The 22,469-nt window shown below is 51.6% G+C and overlaps 5 protein-coding genes across 5 annotated transcripts; 4 read left to right on the forward strand and 1 right to left on the reverse strand.

Moving 5' to 3' along the window:
- Positions 1-2,656: 2,656 nt before the first annotated feature.
- Positions 2,657-3,292, forward strand: MAA_02158 (prenyltransferase; the record flags this gene model as incomplete). The annotated part of the gene is made up of 1 exon (XM_007820156.1): positions 2,657-3,292. The coding sequence occupies one exon, from the start codon at positions 2,657-2,659 to the stop codon at positions 3,290-3,292; it is 636 nt and encodes a 211-aa protein (XP_007818347.1).
- A 7,061-nt stretch (positions 3,293-10,353) lies between these two features.
- Positions 10,354-11,214, forward strand: MAA_02157 (uncharacterized protein; the record flags this gene model as incomplete). Its single annotated transcript, XM_007820155.1, has 2 exons — positions 10,354-10,384; positions 10,862-11,214. 2 exons carry the CDS (start codon positions 10,354-10,356, stop codon positions 11,212-11,214), a joined length of 384 nt encoding a protein of 127 aa, XP_007818346.1.
- A 5,034-nt stretch (positions 11,215-16,248) lies between these two features.
- MAA_02156 (uncharacterized protein) lies at positions 16,249-17,650 on the forward strand (the record flags this gene model as incomplete). The annotated part of the gene is made up of 4 exons (XM_007820154.1): positions 16,249-16,255; positions 16,325-16,368; positions 16,523-16,669; positions 16,754-17,650. The coding sequence occupies 4 exons, from the start codon at positions 16,249-16,251 to the stop codon at positions 17,648-17,650; spliced, it is 1,095 nt and encodes a 364-aa protein (XP_007818345.1).
- A 678-nt stretch (positions 17,651-18,328) lies between these two features.
- MAA_02155 (glycerol kinase) lies at positions 18,329-20,039 on the reverse strand (the record flags this gene model as incomplete). Its single annotated transcript, XM_007820153.1, has 3 exons — positions 18,329-18,741; positions 18,810-19,810; positions 19,870-20,039. The coding sequence occupies 3 exons, from the start codon at positions 20,037-20,039 to the stop codon at positions 18,329-18,331; spliced, it is 1,584 nt and encodes a 527-aa protein (XP_007818344.1).
- A 1,170-nt stretch (positions 20,040-21,209) lies between these two features.
- On the forward strand, positions 21,210-22,195 carry MAA_02154 (uncharacterized protein; the record flags this gene model as incomplete). Its single annotated transcript, XM_007820152.1, has 2 exons — positions 21,210-21,429; positions 21,477-22,195. 2 exons carry the CDS (start codon positions 21,210-21,212, stop codon positions 22,193-22,195), a joined length of 939 nt encoding a protein of 312 aa, XP_007818343.1.
- Positions 22,196-22,469: the final 274 nt, after the last annotated feature.

Genomic DNA, 22,469 nt, shown 5'->3' on the forward strand with positions numbered 1-22,469 from the left:
GATATATAGTTACCGACCACCAATCGCATTATTTGGATCCGAGGTCGAAGCCAGTCAATCCACCTTCAATGACGTCTTCTACAATGAAGCAAATGCATGGCATGAGTATTCAAGGCTCACGGCAACTTATAAACCAAGACCCTACTTGCAGTCTTCTTACGCCGTCGATGCTACAATGCCATGCCTACTACGCAGCACTTGTGCGCTGAGAGGTATCCTTCGCCTCATCCGGCAGGTTGTCGCCGAACGGCATATTGTGTTGCGGTGAGGAACCTATGCTAATTTTTCCTCTTTTTTTTTTTAACACCTGGACCCTTGTGGCTGATATTGTCCGTGCTTATTGTAAAGGAGTACAGCCCATGGCCATATCGTCATCAGTGGATAAAAGGGGTCAGCTGAACAGCCATTTTGTATTGCAATTTACAATAGAGAAGGGCATGTGCTTGGACCGCAAACGTGGTCGTCACGACATCCGCATCACCCAAGCTGACCCTTGTAGTATCTCAAGTCAATGAATGATTGGTACCCGATCTGTATCCATCACGTTCGCAAGCAAGCCCGTAATGTCGGCTGTGTCCGGGGCAAGTAAAATTGTCTCGTTCAAAGAACGCGTACAAGCTTCATCCTCGTTCAACCCTCAACATAGCTGCCTCCTCGTTCAATGCCATTGGGCAGCTATGCGCGTGTTCCGTCCTGAGAACCGTTTGAATTTTGCAGTGAAACAGCCCACTGCACTCGGCTCCGTTCGAGTATGTAGTACATATGTTCAAGCAAGCTCCTTCAGATGACCTTTTCCTTTTTTTTCCGCATCGCCATCGCCGGGGCCGCCCTGCAGTCCGTTCGGGATGGAGACAGGACAAGCTTCTCTCAGATGCTGCTAAAACCTCGACCCTGGAATAATTAGCGATCAAACAGCCTGGTCATACTATTAGCGTGCAAAGCTAGGGCCAAGGACCAAAAAAATCTGTCAAGGATGTTTGCCTTGTCCCTTGTCCCCCAGCCATGGGCCATCCCGGAGCTCTCCAGCCACCGGCCCCGAACCGACATCGAACAAACTTGTCGCGCCTCAGCATCGGCAGGCAGACCGGTACTCCGTACAGAGAAGACAAACCGGGCATGTCGCAAATGGCGAAGGGCAAAATAAGGAAATCCCGTCTGAGACACGGGCAAACCACAGGCGGTGCTAAACTCTGCCCTGCTCAGACGATGTTGTCCACATGCTCACTTATCTGAGACAGGAAGCCCGGAGTCTCACACACAGGGTTGCTTTGAGTGCAAAAACCATGCCGTTTGACGCAAATGCTGCGCGGAGCCCCGACGGTTGTCTTGATTCAATGCTTACTTGGTAAAACCCACGTCGTCACAGCACTTGACGTACGGAGTAGCAAATCGTGAATGTCCTGCCTGTCACAACTGACCCAGGCTTATCCGAAGTCCGTCAATGTGACCATTCGGGAAGACGCGTCTATCAGCGCGTTTCGTTTATCAGCGCGTATAGGGGTATTTCGACAATCCGCGGCCCTGCAAAGGCAGCTACCCTGTACGAAGTGAGTTTTCAGGAAGCTCCATTTCTATCTGGATGGGACAGGGGCGATGGATTTCTGTTATTTTGGGACTCTGCAAAAAACGGCCATGTCGAGATAAATCCACATTCACGATGGACTCTGGACCAGGCCGTATGATGTATCTGATTTCCCGGAAAGTTCATACAATGGCAACGTCTCCCCCCACGAGTCTGGTACAAGTGAAAGTTGGCTACCCTAGGCATATTTTCAGACCGAATCACAATGTCCACAGTGGCAGAATACATTATTGGCATATACTTGTATGTTTATGGCAATGATGATGGACTCGGCTTGTGAGGACAGTAGACGAATGTGCAAACTTATTCCGAGTATAGGTTCTGACCGTTTTTTTCTTTCTTTTCTTTTCCTGTCCTTTTTTTTTAACGCAGGACAACAGCTCAACCAAACATGGCCAAACATGGGAATATTTTCAGTCAAAACGCCTACTGGTACTTGCGGCGATGGACAATGAATGGGTCGTGCAACAACAACATATGAGATGTATAGTCGTACGGCGCCCCATTGGCCGAGATGTCGGCGTCTAACCCGAAACCGTGGGCGAGCGACGAAAACAATATCAAATCCAGATCCAAACCTTTTCCACGTTGGAACCTACCCTACCTAGGTAGTTGTTGCCCTTATTCGTACGTACTCCGTACATGTACCATAAAACCTCTTGTGCTGCCCACCAAAGCGGCGACGGTCCAAGGTTGCGGCCTGGTAGTGCATACAAGCTGCCCCTCCCAAATTGGTACCCGATCAATTCCCGAAGGAACAATGACCTTGGCAACGGCGCTGCTTCCATATTGTTCTGCCAAGCCAGTTGAACGTGACGATATTGACGCAACAGCCGCCATCTACGCCATTCACCAAAGAAGAAAACGGGCTGAATACTGAACAAAAGGCGACTGCGTAGGCTATGCCACGAAACATTATTTAGTTGCCGAGGTCTCCTCGGGTTTGCGACACTTTCTTTCTGGGAAGACGGGCCAAGAAGAAAGACGGCGGTGCCGGCTATGAAAGCTCGACCTCGACACAGTCGCACTCGACATAGGGTCGTCTTCAAGCACCACGACAAGAAAATGGCGGCCATGGCAGCTCCGCAACCACGATCTCCTGTTGCCGCCGACTCCGAGAGCAGAGAGTCCTCATTGGCGCGTGACGAGGGACATGTTGGATTGGTTCCCTCGATCCCCGGCTTGTTCACCTCAGAACCCCCCATCCGAGATGCCTTGGCCACGGACAGCTCGCAGATTCAGGACGAGACCGTGGAGGAGTGCATGCCGTTTCTGACGGGCTACGGCCACGACAACTGCAATGCCCACGGCATACCTCCGCTCCTGCGGGATCGCCATGTGAAATTCCTGCAGAAGCAGCTGGGCTTGCTGCCCTCCATGTTCAAGGGTGCGGACCCAAGCCGGCCGTGGATATTCTACTGGTGCCTCGCCGGACTGTCTCTTCTCGGTGAAGATGTCGCTGGATATCGCTCGAGGCTCATCGAAACTGTGCGACCCATGCAGAATGAGACGGGGGGCTTCGCAGGAGGCTTTGGCCAGACTTCCCATCTTGCCACCACGTATGCAGCCGTCCTGTCGCTGGCTCTGGTCGGCGGGGACGAGGCCTATGAGCTGGTTGACAGGAGGAGCATGTGGAAATGGCTCTGCTCGCTTAAGCAACCCGATGGGGGGTTCCAGATGGCCGTGGGTGGTGAGGAAGACGTGAGGTGAGTCTTTGTGTCATCCGTTCCTCTGCCCTCTTCCTTGTCCCGATCCAGATGTCGTGGCACCACGTCCTAACAGCGTCATTCTTTCTTCTTCCCTCTTGGAACAGAGGAGCCTACTGCGCAAGCGTACTCATATCGCTGCTAAATATTCCCCTTGACCTGTCGTCCGACTCTCCTGCATGCAGTGCCGGGCACACTGATCTCTTTGGAGGTCTTCCAGAATGGGTAGGAAGATGTATGTCCGCTTTCTGTCTTCTTTTTGCACGCCCTCCCTCGTCTCCCTCCCTGTGTTATTGTTATTCCGTCCATGTGCTTTTGTTCCTCGGCATCTGACGGTACTTGTCCTGCTTCCCTAGGCCAAACGTATGAGGGAGGCGTGTCGGCATCTCCAGGATTCGAGGCCCATGGTGCATATGCCTTTTGTGCTCTGGGGTGCCTGTCTATTCTCGATTCTCCACATCGAACAATTCCAAAGTAAGTTTGCCCAGGCGGCCGTGCGAATCCGCATCTTCTTTTCGAATGTACTAGTTGTGTGGGGTGTGACTTTCATGTCCATTGCTTTGACGACTTTTTGCATACTAAACTTTACCCCACCCTAGATATTTCGACGTTCCGCGGCTTCTGTCTTGGCTGTCATCACGGCAGTATGCACCTGAAGGTGGCTTTTCTGGCCGCACAAACAAGTTGGTCGACGGTTGCTACAGTCACTGGGTCGGAGGATGCTGGCCCCTTATCGAGGCCAGCCTGCGAGGACCGGAGGGGCAAGAGGACCAACATGCAGACCACCCGCTCACGCAGGCAGACAACAGCCTCTTCAGCCGTAACGGGCTGATTCGTTACATTTTTTGCTGCTGTCAAGATCTCTCCAGGCGAGGCGGCCTGCGAGATAAACCTAGCAAGTAAGCATGGCCTGCCTTTAGGAAATGGAAGAAGAAAAAAACCCATTGCGCCCGCAAACCATGAGGAATTCTAGCTAATTCGGGACTACGCACACAGATATTCCGATGCATACCATACATGCTACGTCTTGTCAGGGCTAAGCTCCGCACAGCATAAGTGGACCTTGATATCTGCCCGTGTTGATGCTGCAATGTTGGATGGAGATCGATGGTCAGTTGCTCCATTCACATCCGGGGAACAGATATTTGAAGAGTCTGATCGAGTTGAGACAACACACCCTGTATATGTGATCCCACAACATAAAGTGGACGCTTGCCAGCAGTATTTTACGTCCAGACCAGGTTTCTAGGCCAAGGTTGAGAAAATAGGAGAGCCGAAGTCAACGACGCGCCAAGAGCTGCCCAAACAGGGGGCTGATCTGTTGAGTGAGGAGAAAAGTATATTTCCTCGTGTTATCTAGGAAGTTGTTTTGGGGGATGGCATATTTGAGAGAACGGAGAGTCCATCCTTGAAAGGATACCGAGGACCGGTGGCGTTGGCTGCAAGTTTAGCTTCGAAGTGGGTGACTGGTTACTGGTGAGAGTAGACGGGCATCATGGACCCTGGGTTGTGCTGGGCTAAAAAGTTTAGAGCCATCTCGAAACCTATTGCCGCACAACTTGTCACAGCTTCTCGTCTGACAATGGACTAACAAAGAACATGAACTCTCAAGCCAGGATCGATGTACTTCTTTTCAGAGAGGGTGCAACAATATCAAGGTGTGCTATCACATTGGGCGATCGCCAGATGACTAGACACGGCTTCTTCCTAGTACCCACACCCTAAAGCCTGAGATGGGCAGGTATATCGCGCAGAATAGGCAATGGGGACATGGCTGCATGTTTGAGATGAAGCCTGCGGCCATGTTAGGTCCCACATCAAAACCGGCAGGGAGTCTACCTCATCTTGATTCAAGAGAAGGAAGCAAAATATCTGTGTGTATCCCACAAACAAGGCTAGATGCGTACCTCTACTCCTTGGCCGGCCTTGGCCTTGGCAGAGCACCATCTCTCAAGGCGGCATACATACATATGCGTCCCTTGTGTAGAGACCGTTCGTGTGAACCTGCCAGTAGTCCGTTGAGTGGTATTATAAAATGGGGCTGACCTTACCCATCTGGTTGCATGTCTGGCCGCAGCCATGGCCCGGGATGTTTGTGTTCTTACAGACAGCTTGGAATAATAAGCCGAGTCTGACCCGGTATTCGAATTGTTGACGGAGAATCCAGCTAAAAGAATCGCTGGCGTTCTCGGCAGCTCTTGGGGCACCGGGTTCATGAGCAGCCAGCCAAGCACAAGGTATCGCCGATGGAGAACCAGTGGTCCGTATGTACATGTGTATATATTTATGTTGGTGGCGAACCGGCTTGCACTTCGAAAAGCACAAAAAGGTAGTACAGCATTCTCACGCAGCAAGTTTGTGCGTGAAGAGAAGCATTGGTGCTAATTTATACACACCCACAACTGCCTCTGCACTGCAGCTGTAGCGTAATCTTATATTAGTTGTCGTTCCACTGGTAAACGATATATCTCTTGATGCGGTGAACGATAAAAACGGGATAGATACTCCATATGCTGATTAGAGAAATTCATCTCTGAGTCTGTGCTTCTGAGAAGACACGAGCATCCTGATGAATTTTTTTTTTTACTCCTACTCGTAGTTCCACCCCCTTGCCTGCGACCTTTCGTGCTCGGCGGCTTCTTCAGATATACCGTTTTCAGGCTTGAGCGCATTTGGATTTGATCTCCTGCATAGTGATGATATGTGACTGGTGCTGTATTGTTTGTTGACCATTGAAACATGGCCGATAATTGGCCGCCTTGCTGTAAAGGGGAATACACAAAGCATTTATGCCGAGGACGATGGTACAAATGATAGCCGCGGACCAAGAGATAGAGACATGAGAGGCAAAATGGAAAAAAGAGAAGGCTGACATGGTGGGCCCAGAAACATTACATCGATTACATGTACATTTACGAGTGGTTTGTTGTGAACCTTGAACTGCAGGCTTTGGTGACGTCCAGATTGGTACGTCGTAATTATGCGGCCGCTCCTTCCTGAAGGCGGCGACAGGTCCTTTCCCGTTCGGTACGCTGGCTGGTCCAATTCCAACTCAAACACTGCGACTTGCATGGTTCGATTTCTTAAGTTTGCACCTCTTCAACTATTTTCTGCAACCTGCACGCTGTGGCTCATTTAGCTGCAGTCGCCGCCACTGGCAGTCGTGTGCTCGGCATGTCCATGTTGACGTGTCTAAGACGTACTCGTACTCGATGTCAAGCGGGGGTGTCTTTCGCCCAAGGCCATGACGAGCAGTTCATATTCATCATACATGGACGGACTGGCCATAGAGGACGAGAGAAGAACAGACAGGGGCATCGTGAACCCCCAACGACGGGGTAGAAGTAGTAGTTTCGATTTCGCCTCCTCGACCAAGATTCGGTAATTGAGTGGAAGCCAAGTCCAGTTGCAGACATTGTCATCGTGGCCCCCCAGGCAAGACCAACAAAGAAAGGGCCGGCCATGTCGGCTGCCCCCTCTCAACAAATGCCAGCACATGGGTCCAAGGCGTCAGTGTCGTAGCTCTGCGTCTCTGTCTCGCTGTTTCTCTGGCCCAGGGCGTTCGCCAAGTTGCCTTTGGCCATGACGACGACATGAGCCAGAGCTGATGCAGTTGGAAGCAGTGCCTTTCTGCCAGAATCACTGCCTACGCCCAGTTGAGCAGGTGTGGGCTTCGATGCTGCAACAGTCTGAAGAGCCCGATTCGCCAAGCCGACTTTAGCTCCGCTCAGTGCAACAACACTGTCCCAAGGCTACGGCACAATCAAAGCTCTTTCCGCAACCCGAGAACCAGCAACGTGGTACGGCTGTTATGTTGCTGTTGATTTGTGGTCTCTGCTTGCGCTACGCTCAAACAATCCCAAATGGCAAGGGGGCTCAAGGAGCCATCTTCAGTTTATATGGTGTATCTGTCGTCAGGCAATGTTTCACGAGGACGGCGTCGCCGTCTCCATCCAGCGGGTTACTGAGCTTTCGCTCCAGTGATTTGGAGGGGTGATCAGAAGCAGCTCAGTTCACATACGGTGCAGCCACGTCCTCGGCATGTGCTGTGGTTCTTTGGCTGGCGTTACGCCGCCGTGAACGGACTAATACTGTGAGTACTACTCCGTAGTTGCGGTTGGAGCTGTGATTATGAGCGGGTCTTGCCAGCCATGCAAAAGTGGAATTGACCCGTGGAATATCACTAGTACTACAATCAAAGCTTCAGAAAACAAGCCCTTTAATTGTCGAATGACAGCCGTCTGATGTGTATCTGTTTTCGCAACCGTTTCATCCACCATCGGACATTAGACCTTCTGTTAGCGCGCGCTTTGCTGGCTTCTCGCATCAAACAGTCAACAAGAATGTAACTTGACACGGCCATCAAACCTTCTAACCAGGATCCCACTCTTGACATTGGCCAATCGGCCTGGCAGGAGGACAGGGCAACAGGTCCAAATTATGATTCAGGGTGCATGAATCCGACATCCATACTATTATGAGGACTGGTATCGAGTTGAGGTCGGAGGGCCTCTCGTTGGTCACACAGTGGCCTTTCCAGTTCTTCAATACAAGAATAACAAACAACCCAAGTTGGCAACAACATTCCAACGCCGCAGACGTCCTTGTCGAGAATACCCCGCGCTGTGAAGACGCGACCGCAAGGGTTCGGGGCCAGAAAAGGCGGCCAGGTACAAAGTACTACTCGGTGCTCGCAACCGTGGAGGCTTACAGAGATGGTTTGAGTGGACTGCGGGTTTTCGCCATTTATTATTACACCATCAATCCAGCGGCACTGCCAACTCATCATTGCATGAGGGTTAAGGCCTTCTGGCCAGGCCTTTTTTCGCGCCTAGTAGCATGGCGACCCCTCTTCGCTTTGGAGTCTATCCAATCAGCCAGGGTTGATTCACCGTCCATGGACAGGAAACCTCATAATGCTATCATTCTTTGCCAGGAAGCCCAGCCTGGATCCCCAGCTTCCGGTGGCCATTCAACAGCAAATTTGCTCGCTGCCGACTCTTCTTCCAGCCCCTCTGACAGGGATAAAGCACTATGAAGAATGGCTTTGGGCGTGCCGCCGGGCTCGCCAGTGGTACATCTATACAATATACTTCACTCAACCTTTGGTCCACCACCCCAACCACCTATCTACTTGCAGTCTGCCGACAGGGTCGTTGTGGTTCATGCATGCTCGTTCGATGCTCGCTGATAGCTCTTCTCCTCACCGACGGTTTTCTTCTCCTCGTCGCTGGTTGGTACGCCAACGTATCCCGGCCTCTGACTGGACAATGGCTTTTAGAAGACATCCCTCAACACGCGCTGGCCATCCAAGTGGCAGTCCACACTGGCTCTGACTCTGCGCGTGGATGTTGTCATTTGAGCGAATCGCCCATGTTACCAGCCACTTGGAAGGGCTCAGGACAGGGGGTCCTATTTCTTCGGCATCGCGGGCGCAAATCCTGTAAACACACTACATACAACGCAGCTCAAATCCTCCGGCTCTGGTAGTACTTGCCATCCCCACGCCCACGCCCACGGCGGCTGCCGGACGAACCCTCGCCCCTCCAAGCGAATTTGTTGCAAGGAAGGGCATAGTGTTCCCCTGCTCTTGAGCCCCGGCGAAGGCTGGAGCCGGCCAAGTGCTTACAACTCAAGTATTCTTACAGTAGTTTGTCTTGTGTTGACTCTTGCAAGTGGTAAAACTAACTGCCTTGGCCTGTTGATGCATTATGAGTGGCGCCAATTCGGAGATCTTGGAGACATGCCCTGTGGTAGCCAACCAGAAATCGTCATGGTCTCGAGTTGGGGTCCATGCTTGAAGGACCAAAACTAGCCCTCTAAAATGGAATACTGCCACGACACACACATGGAGTCTCGGCTCTGGTTCCTTCTTACCTTTTGCCACCCCACTACGGAATACCGGGCTCTATACGGAGTACGTACAAGAAGTAACATTGTGAGGGGTGTTGGACCTCTTGTTTCGTTGTGTTTACGGCTCCTATGAAAACAATACAATGGCAGTGGCGTATGAATATTTGCCCTCCCGAGGTGCTCTTGGCCTGATTTGGCGGAAACTCTGGTCTTCTGACAAGGGATTTGTAAAAGAAGAAGGGAAAAAGAGCCATCGAAACACCCTATCCCGGAGGGTAGATTCGCCTTCTACGAACAGCAACGATTGTCGATATAGGGCCTGATAGAAGGGACTGCCCGGTACAAAACGACGACCAATGCTGGCCCCCGGCCCGGAGACGATTCTCTTGTCGACCCGGGACCCTTGCTGGATCTGATACCTGTATAGTACTTTGCCTTGGACCTTGTTATTCCTGCACAGAGAGAGATGGACCTGAGTACTCCGTACAGAGTACTAGACGCAGCACCGCACGCCCACCTCAAGCGCCGCCGTAGTGGAGCGGCCTAGTGTCCGGCGGTTTTTCATCAACTGGCAACCATGTCGCCAACACATCAATATGGGTCACACTCTTTCGAGAGCCGCATCGTTTGCTCGCATCCGCCTCCGTTTGCGCGTTTCCGTGTTTTTTTTATACACCCCCAGTTACGCGCTAGTAAGCTCTGCTGGTAATAAAACACACATGTCTTGCTGTCGGTGGCTCGTTTTGCCCGCGTTGTGGCCCTGAACTGCATGGTGCAAACCCTCGTCCGAGGCCGACTCCCCTCTCCGCTATCCATATACTCTACACACCCCGGTCCGAACTGTGCATTTATCTCGGAGGGAGAAGAGCGGCGAGCCAAGGCACAACCCCAATCTGCAGTATTTCTCTGCGCTTATACTTTTACTCGTCCTTCCCACATCTCCTCCCATTTGGTCGCACTTCTTTACGCCTCAACTCTCGCTTCCCATTTCTCCATTGGCCGCCATTGCCTGCTTGCCGCTCTTCATCTTGCATTCAACCATATACTCCTTCGCCGCCGAAGACACCTACTCACCACCCGGAGTGAGCGTCGTTTGACGAAAAAAATCCGCACGGCTTCGAGGGCGATAGTTGATTTCTTTCCCAACTTCAACCTCCCCTGCTTCCTCATCGTTGGCGACATTGAATTACCTCATTGGCGTAAAACGGCAAGATGGGCGGGTTTTACATGCAATATTTGGAGAGTAAGTCGGCAAGTTTTCCATTGTTATGCTCAATTTCCCCCCCTGCTATCATTTCAATTCGGGGTCTAGAGCCGCAACACCAACAACAACCAACGACCGGCGCGTAGCGGCCGTTCAAGGTGTAACATCACGAATCTGTAATTACCTCGGTGATATAGGCTTACTACAATGCTCGAAACACCCAATCATGTCTATAAAGCTCAAGAAGGCGTTTGCCTTCTACCAGCCTCTGCCATTTGAACCCTTCTCAGATCTGGCATCACTACCACAGTGTCCCATAACCACGTTCAATGACAGAAAGGTGTTATCCTACCCAGCCTGCATGTCAATTGGGTTCCAATGCAGCACCTTATGCGGCATTGACCTAATTCCATACCCCTCCATGCCCCCCCCAAAGCAGTGTGTTGTGATGTGTTCGACGGAATACAAGTTCACTATACGCATCAGAAGCGCTAATCTCTATAATCTTCACAACAGGTCTTTGCCGTCGCCGTGGGTGGACAGACCCAGCCTACGAGTGCTACCGAGATACCAGTGGCTACACATGCCTGGTCCTGGTCAATGGTCGTGAGTACCAGACGGACCTTGCCTACGAATCGGATGCCCTAGCTCAGGAGAACGCCGCAATGCGTGCCTTCATGGTCTGTAGGAACTTCTCCGTGAACGGTGGGATGTTGGCCCGTAACGGTATTGTCCAAGGGCTGCCAGCGACCTCCGATTCTGGTCGACGTCGGAAGAGCCGTCACACTTCTTCCCGAGATGGCAGCGAGCGTCACGGCCGGCGATCTGGAAACCACTCCAGCAGCTCATCCACCGCTTCCTTCGAGTAGAAAGCTATCAAGATCCAAGTCATGTCGTGATGGACTCACTGAAGCCTCGGCTCGTAGCCCTCTCGATTTATGCCAGCGGCGGGGGGGAAACTGGTCATGATGCTCACATTCTGATACACAGCGGTTGAAAAGCTTCACAGCAACTCCCGGAGACGGACACCACACATTCTATCCCGGCAACCGTCCGTTATGAATTGAATGAGGTGAAAGAGAAGGATGAAATGGATTACTCGACAAAATCGCACAGACAGAAGCGATCTCAGTCTGGGATTTTTTCTTTTGCTTTTCTGCAACGACTTATGACGACACGTAACGACAACACTTTAGAAACGCCCATCACGCTAGTTAAATGGCCTTGGTTTTGTTCCGAGGGAGAAGACCAGGGCCCCATACTGTTGGTCTTATTTGCAAGACCCCTCCCGCTTTTCTTTCTGCACTTTTTTTTTTACCACCTATGGTATTCTGGAATTTCTCTTTGATGATCAACGACCACGATGAGTGGTCTCATGCCCTCTATCCGATTCTGGGCATTCAGTCTCATGGCTGGGATTATCAACAGGACCAGCCTTTGACAAATTATTTCGATTTTTGGGAACACGTTTGCTACCAGGGTGTGAGCCAACAAGACTGCGCGACGGTGGGAATCGAGCTTTGCGCAAAAGTGTAGGTTGGGCGGCTGTGTTTTTTCGGCCGTTCCAACCCCTCACGTTCTCCCACTCACTGCCTGTCTCTGTTTCTGGTAATGCCTTGTTTGTAGACGATATGGCGGCTCTTGTCTATTCTTTCCAATTCGGTTTTGATTGCATAGCCTGCGAACGGATCCAAAAAGCCTACATGCATGACGACAAAATGAGGGATGATGATGAAGGTGGTGCCGGTACACTGGCAGAAGCAACAAGGTTTCTGGATCTGCAATATGTTTTTTTTTGTTCTGTTTACTTCTGGAGGCTGGGAGCGATGGATCAAGACTGCGCCCTTTTTGCGTTTTGCTCTTTAAAAAATGCCCTTCCTTGTCTGGTTGAGGAAGGATTGAAAGAGTTGAAGGCCCGACGCGAGTTGGGTTCTTCAGATTGACTGGCGACTACGTTGATGATGATGATGATGATGATGCGTAAGACACTCGAAGAACCTCTATGATAATGATTACGATTATGATTGTTTCTTCTTCTTCTTCTTCTCTTTTTTTTTCGCCTACGGTAGTTGTTCTGGCTCCTTTTCTGGCGGTACTTGTGCCTAGTTGTCCATGTTCACTGTGTACTGTGTGGACTTGAAGTGATTGTCCAATAACACCACCCTTCGCCAATTGACCTGTAAAGAGAAGCTTTTATGGAAAACATGTGATGTACTCGTTACGTCACATGTTTATACTTGACTGCCCCTGCAAGGTATCAAGGGACGTGTTTTGATGCTCGGGATAATACCCATGCAACCATGCCACCAGGGATGTTGTAGATCGGAGATCGGATCCTCAAGTAAGACACGGTGCAACACCATGTCAAGTTGAACACAAAAGTTGGGGGCCAAAAAAAAGTTTCCACAATTCTGCGTTTCACCAAGAAGGCCATGGGGATTGAGCACCGTTCTCAATGCCGCATTATAGCTGTAGAGGATTGACAATCATGGTTCATCAAGAGTTGAAGCGTGAACCCAGCGCCTGGGAAAATTCTACACAGGGCGTTCTGGCGTGGGACTCTTCATTGATGGAAACCCTCTGCGGCGGGACATTCATCCTGGGAGGCATGCAACGTTGGTAGAACGCTCTATGAGAACTAACAATGCGCGGGCGGTGGATCGGCTAGTATTTGTTGCGGTGGAGGCACAAGACACATGTAAGTGTATATACAACAGCGGGACGTGATGACCTTTTCTTAAAGTCCGCCGTTGGAGCAAACAGCAGGGTTGGATAAGCGGACATTGACAATCTGTTCCAGAGACAACGATAGGGTGCGAGTGACTTGACTATTGCCCCCAGGAAAAGCTCGAGTAGAAGGATTTGCGAGATCTCGGCACGCGACGGTGGTTGGGCGTTGAGTCGAATGTCAAAGGGATGAACCGAGGAGATGAGGAGAATTTGCCCTTGAGTGTGCCATTTTGACGACTAGGATGCCGACTGGTCCAATCGAAGAAGACGGCGCCAATGACCCGCTGCCGATGGCGGCGTGCAGCTTTACAGGTCGGTGATACCAAGTGGTCGGCCGGTTGACCTGATCAATTTCATCCAGGTCCCAGGACCGCTGTCGAAATGGGGTGGCAACTGAGTGCATTTGTTATTAGAATCAAGTTTTGTCACATGGGCCCATCTCTCGATCGCTGCCTAGGTAATCTGACAAGAAGCAGCAGAGGAGAGATACGCGGCCTTGTATCAGACGGTAAATACGACGATTGTGGCAGTCGTCTTCAGGCCCAAGAATGGAAACAGATGTCGATGGATGATGTGGTCAATATGCACCCGCTGCACGGAGCAGTACAGCAAGACATCAAGCATCCAAACGAGTGGGAATGAAGAGTTGTGAGTTGTGGAGTTGATCTTCCCCGCAGATTGATAAATGGGCTAACAAAGGAGTATGCCGACGGTCCAGGAGTAGTACAAGGTGCTCCCAACTTCCCATGCCCGGCGCAGCGATGGCCACGTCATAAAATGCTACTTAATACAACAAGGCCAAGAATACCTGGTGTGGCCGGAGCAGCAGCAACGGGACACCTCAGAGACGAACAGCTCTTGCTCGTTCGGCAGGCTGGTTAGAGGTGCGCCAATCACAAGAGTTTTGTTTTGAAACACCCGGCTGTATGGATGTTGCTGCTGCTGCTGCTACATGTTGGTGGTGGTGTGTATTCGAGCTTGTTGTCTGTAGACAAGATGGTGATTCCAAAGGGGAAAATAGCTGGAAATCACGGCTTTGACTCAAAGGCGCATTCGGCACTTGAGCATATCGCTGCGTGGCCCAAGGCTTCCCGTGGCCCCTATGCTACCAGGCAACCCGGTCAAAAGGGGGGAGAGATGGCGGTTGATATCTGAGATGCCCTTTGTCTCTGCTTGCCTGCCAACTGCTTGGTAGTACGGAGTAGTATGCTCGTGCCGGTGACCAAGACTGTCTGAGACATAAGTGAGGGGGTAGGCTGGGCTTCCATTTTGTCGAAGGCGGAACAAATGTCGAAGAAGTTGGCTCAAGTGAGACATGCACTGCCAAGTCATTGACTGGACCCGAAGGACCCCTCGAGGAGACAGACGGAGCGTGAGGAAGCCTGGTCTTTGGGCAAAGTATAGAGTACATGCGTACCTGCTTTAGGCTGCTTGCAGCCGGAGGTGGCCCGTGTGATGCCAAGTATATAATACTCTGTAGTTACTTGTTTGTATTCTGGGGAAGGTGCAGACGACAAATGTCAAGTCAACATTGAAGTACAGTACTCCGTATGGCAACGGGTAACGGCCTCCTGCTACCTGCTTTTTTGTATCCGGGCAGGAATCCATGTATAGTACAAAGCCTTGACATTTGGAAGACGAGAGTGAGTTAATTTTCTCAGCCGGCCAGTCAATCAATCAATCGATCAAGGCGCGCGCATGCATTGGTCTGTTTCAAGGCGCCAACTTCTAAAATTCCTAGGTGCATGGCCCCCAAGGCTCTCGAGGGGTAGGCGCGGCGAAGAATGCAGCCCTCCATGCGGCCGGGATCATCACCTACTAGGCAGGTGATTATGTAGAAGCAGCCGCGGGCCGTGCTTCGTACATGATGCTTAATATCATGACCGCCTTGCATTGGCAATACTCGAACGAGGAGCTGCCGTTGAACACGGGCTGTAACTAGAAGAGCCGCCGATCGGAACAATTTGTGAAGTGAGGATGCTTTCTGGAGTCGTTTGACCCTAGCGGGCCGTTTGTCCGCAATGCGTTGGTGACAGCCGTCTGATGTCCAAGTTTTGTTTCCAATTCGGATGCCACGTCGATTGCCCATATGCGTGTAGGGAGTATTCGGTCCCATGTGCCGCATCGAGCCACCCCGTATGCAGATCCCAGACTGTTCCCGTCTGCCCATCTTCCCTCTCTTTGCACGTACAAGTAGTTGTGGGTGGGAGGACCAGGAGGAGTGACGTGCAGAATGTTTGAATTGATGTTTGACTGGCTGGCTGGCGCGTTGTTCTGGTCTCACAACCCGTCGTTTTCGGCAACCATTTTTTTGTACCACCTCACTGGGAGCCAAGTTACAAAGGCCGATAGTCCGAGGATGGTTTGCGGCCTCCCTGGGCACCTCCAGCCTCTCTGCTCAAATGAATCAACTCGGCGTCAAGGTATGGCGCAGCCAAGGGTTCGCATGCCGCCTGTCTGCGCGCATCTAGATTGTGGCTTCGCCTCGTTGACCTGGCCTCACCGGCTGCAGGATACGAGCACATGGTGGAAGCATGACCACACCACTTTGCCTTCGAGTCTGGCCAAGGGTGCAGCTTGGGTGAGGGAAGAAGCTTTGAATAGTCCACAGACTCCACACTCCGCCATGATTGAAGGACCGCACACAGCTGGAACAGTTCTTACTTAAGCGTGAACCCTCGAGCTGGGCGGGGCCCATGTTCCCTGTCCACCCAAGTCGCCTCCTGAACCTGACGTGGGAGTGCTCCATAGTCTCTGGGCTGACAGCTGGGTTCAGGCTGGTCCAGTCAGTGCGCGCCGCCATCGTCAAACCACGTTCTGCCCCACATTTGTCTGTACACTCCACCATCCTCGTCGCTGCTCCGTACTTGTCCATACATTTACACACTTGACCACCTTACGATCCCGGGTCCTGTCTCGACTCCTCTGCTCGAGCTCCCCGTCCTTGCTTCTCTCGCTCCCATTCACACTCTTCACTTTCGCTCATTCACGCCGAATAAGCCGCTGACTCTATCTGCACTGCCTTGCTCCTGCCATCGCAGTCTCATCTTTTTTATTCGTCCACGCAGTTGCAATACCGCCCTCGGCGTCGTAGCCAGTGTCGCTCTCCGTACACCATCCATCTCCGCACCAACATTGAAGCCACAGACACTCCTTGCGCAACATCCGCAATCATGAAGGGTAAATTATTTCATTACGACGCTACCGTTTCCTAGCTCCCGCATTAAACAAGGCTGACAAAGTCCACAGGACTTATTCTTGTCGGAGGCTTTGGCACGCGCCTTCGACCTCTCGTGTGTCTCCCTTGTCCAAGCGCCCCCCCTGAGAGAATGGCTGTTCTACTAGCATCCTGTGATATTCGAGTCTTGCTGGAATAAACATATCATGGGGAGAGTACAACCGAAACTGTCTGCATTTGTTACTAACCAAACATTCTACTCTATATAGACCCTCACCCTTCCAAAGCCTCTCGTCGAGTTCGGTAACAAGCCCATGATTGTTCACCAGATTGAAGCTCTCGTTGCTGCCGGCGTCAAAGACATTATCCTTGCCGTGAACTACCGACCTGAAATTATGGAAAAGTTCCTGCAAGAGGTATGTCGCAACACGACTCCACCTCTGACGGTACCTGTAATAGGGGCTAGAATCGACTGGAGTACTGACAGATCATGCTTCTAGTACGAGGAAAAATACGACATCAACATCGAGTTTTCCGTCGAGTCCGAACCCCTTGACACCGCCGGGCCCCTTAAATTAGCGGAAAAGATCTTGCTCAAGGACGACTCTCCTTTTTTTGTCCTCAACTCGGATGTTATTTGCGACTATCCCTTCCAGGACTTACTACAATTCCACAACAACCACGGCGACGAAGGTACTATTGTTGTCACCAAGGTCGAGGAGCCCTCAAAATATGGTGTCGTCGTCCACAAGCCCAATCACCCCTCTCGAATCGACCGATTCGTCGAAAAGCCAGTTCAATACGTTGGCAACCGTATTAATGCTGGCATGTACATCTTCAATACTTCCATTCTCAAGCGCATCGAGCTCCGCCCCACTTCCATCGAGAAAGAGACCTTCCCCAGCATGGTCCAGGATAATCAGTTGCATTCGTTCGACCTTGAGGGATTCTGGATGGACGTTGGCCAGCCCAAGGACTTCCTTCTCGGAACCTCCCTATACCTGTCGTCTTTAACCAATCGCGGCTGCAAGACCCTGACACCGCCCACTGAGTCCTTCGTCCACGGCGGAAACGTTCTCATTGATCCTTCTGCCAAGATTGGCAAGAACTGCAGAATCGGCCCCAATGTTACTATCGGACCTGACGTCGTTGTCGGCAACGGCGTCCGCCTGCAGTACTGTGTGCTGCTGCGTGGCTCCAAGGTCAAGGATCACGCTTGCGTCAAGTCCGCCATTGTGGGCTGGAACAGCACTGTCGGCTGTTGGGCTCGCCTGGAGAACGTCACAGTCCTTGGCGACGACGTTACTATTGGCGATGAAATTTATGTCAACGGTGGTTGCGTCTTGCCTCACAAGTCTATCAAGTCCAACGTCGATGTGCCTGCCATCATCATGTAAATGGTACACTGACACATCCGTATCGGCTCCCGAAACGTATCCAATATGCTGGCAACAATCGCCAAACTTCACCACTCTTCATATTTCGTCCCATCTTCTTTATTGATGTTGTCAACTACCAGCATCTGTCGGGTAGGATAGGCTCATCAAACTCTTCTAATTTCAGCCTTCCGCATTTGATTCACTAACTATACCTCTGTGTTCTTTGATTCTTTGATACTCTTTTCTGCTTTTCTGTTCGCAATTCATTGATAACTGAACCACATTTTGTTCTCATCTACTCGAATAATTGGCGTCATGGAATGGCAAGTGGGGAAGCTGGGCAGGCAGGTACGCAGGCATTGCATCCGGGTGGATGTAAGAGTCTATGATGCTACGGAGCATGGTATGACAGAGCAAAGGCACAAAAACCAAAAATCAGGGTAGACGGTGAAACCTAGCATTAATGACGAAATCTCCTCGCGGCCTTGTTACTTTATCACGGACACACGCTCGACTCCTTGGTCAGGTGCGTCTTCATCTTCTTCATCATCACTCTTCCTTCGAATCGTGTCTCCTGTGGCCGTTGAATATTCTTCGGAGGAGTTGCTATTACTCAAATTTGTTTTGAGCCATGCCCAAGTGAATGCTACCAATCCTACGCCGTGGTTGAAATCCAGTCGAGCCGCACCTCCCCCTCTAGTCATCCCTTATCCAACCCCGACACATTTCCACGGCTCTTTCCCACATCTTTCTTGACGCTGCTCTCTCCTCTTTGCCCATCTTGGGCTCAAAAATAGTTCGGTGTGTAGAATTAATATCCTTCAAATCATCGATACTTGACCACACACCCGTGGCTAGACCAGCGGCAATCGCTGCGCCTAGTGACGTAGTTTCTCGCATAGCTGGGCGGTCGACCCTGATTCCGCTCAAGTCGGCCTGCGTCTGCATACAGAGTTCCGAGTTGGATAGGCCGCCGTCGACAGCGAGGGAGGAGAGAGCGCGGCCAGAGTCCTTGGCCATTGCATCGAGTATAGCGGCTGTCTGGTGGCATGCGGCTTCGAGGGTGGCGCGGGCAATGTGGCCCTTTTGCGAGTGTGCTGTGAGACCGACTTTTCCCATGTGAGCAGGGTGGGTTTTTTTTTTAAAAAATCAAGGGGGAAGGGATGGAAGAACTCACAGACTGTGCCTTTGGCGTCGTCGATCCAGTACGGGGCAAAGAGGCCGCTGAACGCTGTAACAAAGTAGACTCCGCCGTTGTCGGGAACGGAGAGGGCGACTTCATCTATGGCTTTGGAGCTTTCAATGAGGCCGAGGTTGTTCAATAGGAATGTGACGCCGGATCCCGCGACGGCAACACTTCCCTCGAGCGCGTAGACGGGCTTGCCGTCACCAAAGTCGTATGCTACCGTGGCCAATAAGCCGCTTTTGGAGATGACGGGTGTCGTGCCTACGTTGTAGAGCAGGAAGCAGCCCGTGCCGTAGGTATTCTTTGCCTGGCCTGGTTTGAAGCCCAATTGGCCTACTAGTGCGGATGATTGGTCCCCTAGACATCCGGCAATAGGAACGCCCTTGAGAGGGCCGCGAGATAACGTGCCAAAGGCCGTGGGATGGGATGAGGGCACAATTTCGGGCAGAGCTATCTTTTGGCGGTCAATGGCAAAAAAGGAGAGCAGTTGGTCGTCGTATTTGAGGGTTTTGATGTTCATGAACATGGTGCGGCTGGCATTCGTTGGATCCGTGACATGGATGGGGCCGCCTTGTCTGTCGATACCGCCGTTGAGTCTGAATATCAACCATGAGTCAATGGTGCCGAATGCTAGACGACCCTCGTCGTAGGCGGCCTTGACAGCATCGTTATTTCGCAGGAGCCAGAGGAGCTTAACGCTGGATGGGTATGTGGACAGAGGAAGACCGCACAGGCCGAGGAGCTTGTCGGAGCCTTGTTTGGCTTTCAATTCCCGGACGAGAGCCTTGGTTCGGGTATCTGGCCAGACAATGGCGTTGTAGAGTGGCTCTCCCGTATTCTTGTCCCAGAGGACCGTGGTCTCGCGCTGGTTTGTGACCCCAATAGCGTGGACCTTGGCAATATCGAAGCCCTTGTCGGTGAATTTCTTGGTAGCCTGTTGTATGCAAGTTTCCACGGTTTGGAGCAGTTCATGAGGGTCGTGTTCGTGCCATCTGTGACTGATGTTAGTCGCAAAGAGCGAACGCCCAGAGCACGGGGGAGGAAAGCGTACCCTGACTCGGGGTGGACGTTGCCAAAGCCCATCTGATGAAGCGCGACGGGCTCGCCATTCGCATTGAAAATTACAAATCGTGTCGACGTAGTGCCCTGATCAATGCTACCAACAAAGGTCTCTTCAGCATCCCCAGTCCGGGATCTCTTGGGCTCAGGAGCGTCACCCATATTGACAATTTGTCGTGAATATAGCAGCGGTTTTTCTAAAAGACTCAAGGAGAAAAGACGCTCACGTCCAGTCTCCCCGGAAAGAACAGTCCTCGGCTCGCGCGGTCTCGCAAAACCGACTTCGTGTGGAGCAATTCGATTCAAGTGAGTGGTCGAGGTACATGCCCTAAACGTGGGATGAAAAGAGGTACCACCGAATAATGCGCAATGCGGAGACGTGGCGACGCGGGGATGGGAATCTGGGGAGGCAGTGGCACGTGTGAATGAGAAGAGAAATGCGACTGGTCTTGGGTCGCAATGGCTAGGGAACGGTGGTACTTTTCGTGATGCCCGTCGACTCAGCCTGCACCATTCGTCATTGTTCGCGGACCCGCCGTGATGCCGGTGACGTGAGAGTCGTGGAGCATCGGGACGGGGCTCACATGTGCCCTTCGGCAGGGTCTACTGTGAACGCCTATTGGTGGAGGAGGTGAAGAGAACCCTCTTGCGGAAGTTCTAAAGTTGTGGCAACTCAATTCAAACTCAGTCGTGAAACCCCGTCCCTGGCTAAGCTGGCGCTGCATTCTGCTCTGGGCCCCGCTGCGGTGGGAGATTCGGGGTTGGCTCGGGACTTGTCCACCGACGCTACTGGCTGCTATTCGCAGTCTGTGTAAGTGAGGGCCTAGAAGACATGACATTAGGTGCAGGTGCACCCGATACTAGCCCCACTTACTTTGGCGTTTAGGGTTAGGGTTACATTCAACCATGCGGACTAGCATTTAAAAGTGGAGCTAGTATCTGAACCTCAGACCCTCTCTGGTCACACACTCACTCGTGCAGGTCGAAGAGCAAAGTCGCATAAAATTACTGCTGAGCTGCTAAAGTCTGCCAAGACATCATTTCATCGAGAGAAACAATTTGACTTCGTTTTGTATCCTGCACATGCAGTTTTGCCTACTATGAGGTCCTACCTTCCGGTTGTTGGCCCCGGTGGCGTGATTTTTGCACTTTCAACAAAGATGGAAAGAGCCACCGTCGTTCCTCGTGGTTCTGTCGGCCACCTGCTCTCCGACAAAAGAACAGCTTAAAATCCCCCAAAAATTCTAAACGCTTCGTTTCTCAATCATTCTCTTTTTCGATGGATTTATCTTGCCAAACATCCAGATCATCACAGCCTGTCACGCAATCATCATGGCCACGCAGCCGTCTGCCAACTGCGGCAAGAGAAGAGTTAGCTCTCCTCCGGAAGACCTCTCCCACCGTAGAGCGAGACTAGACTCTACAAGTCGAACCTACAGCAACCTCTCTGCACCAGGAGGCATTATACCGTCATTAGAGAATATGGACAAATCGCTTGAATCAGCCACGGAAGCATCCGAGCCACAAAGGCAGCAAGAGATCTGCTCTTCAGGTGAGTGAGACATAACATTGGTTCGACAGCAGCTGATTCATTCTCAGATGAATACAGTGATACGGGCTTCGAGCTTGAGCTAGCAATGATTAGCGAGATGCAGACACTGGAGAACAATTTGACAGCCTCATCGAGCTCTACTACCGATGAGCAATTCCATTGTGACGGCATCGACGACGCCGCACTCCAAACTCTCCTGGAGGAAAGCACGGGAGAAATTGTAGGAGAGAATCCCCCTTCAAGCGTAGTCCGGGCCTTTGATGTTGAGTCGAGGTCTGCCGAAGACTACGACCCAGACCTGCAGTTCTCCTCCCCGCAAACCAGTGACAGCAGTGGGACAATCGGTAGCTGTGCCAGTATTCAGTCTACGGATACTGTTGATTGGGAAGACATTCGACAACAAGCCTCAAGATCGCAGCAAGCAGCTAGTCGTGCTTCTTACTTTGAGCAGACACCTGACCCCAGGGCTACTCTAAAGCCTAGCAAAGGTCTCTCCCCGCAATCATCCGGTCTCATGCCACAGGCCACATGGACTGCTGTCGCAGTCAATATGCGCATGTTCAATCCATCCCGTACATGTTTTCGTCTTACTGAGATCACAGAGTCCAAGGCAGCTATGATGCAGCGTCAACCCCACGCAGTGTATAACGTCTTTGCTCGTGTGCTGTACTCTAGTCGGGAGAACTTTTTCCGAAGGCAGTATTTCCAACTTCGGGACCTACTATCAGAGTCGCCACCATATCTTACGGGAGCTCTTTTAGGCTAGGAACAAGGGAGCCCTATTGATAATGCGGCCAGGGAGTTTCTCGAACCTACCCAGGCCGGACAAAAGTGTTTCTGTCGCTGTAAATTAGAGCCATCTCCCAACACAGAGTCGGGAGTCGCTCTTCGAATGCTGGAAATTCGACCCAGTACATGGAAGGAAATAAGACAGGTACAGGATCATCTAGAACGAAATGATCTGGACTATATAATGTAAAGATGCAGCCGGTAATGTGAACAAAAGCGAGACGAGGCTTCCGGGATACTCTGTGGGTAAA

This window comes from Metarhizium robertsii (genome assembly GCF_000187425.2).
Source record: "Metarhizium robertsii ARSEF 23 chromosome Unknown MAA_Scf_1, whole genome shotgun sequence".
Classification (NCBI taxonomy): Eukaryota; Fungi; Ascomycota; class Sordariomycetes; order Hypocreales; family Clavicipitaceae; genus Metarhizium; species Metarhizium robertsii.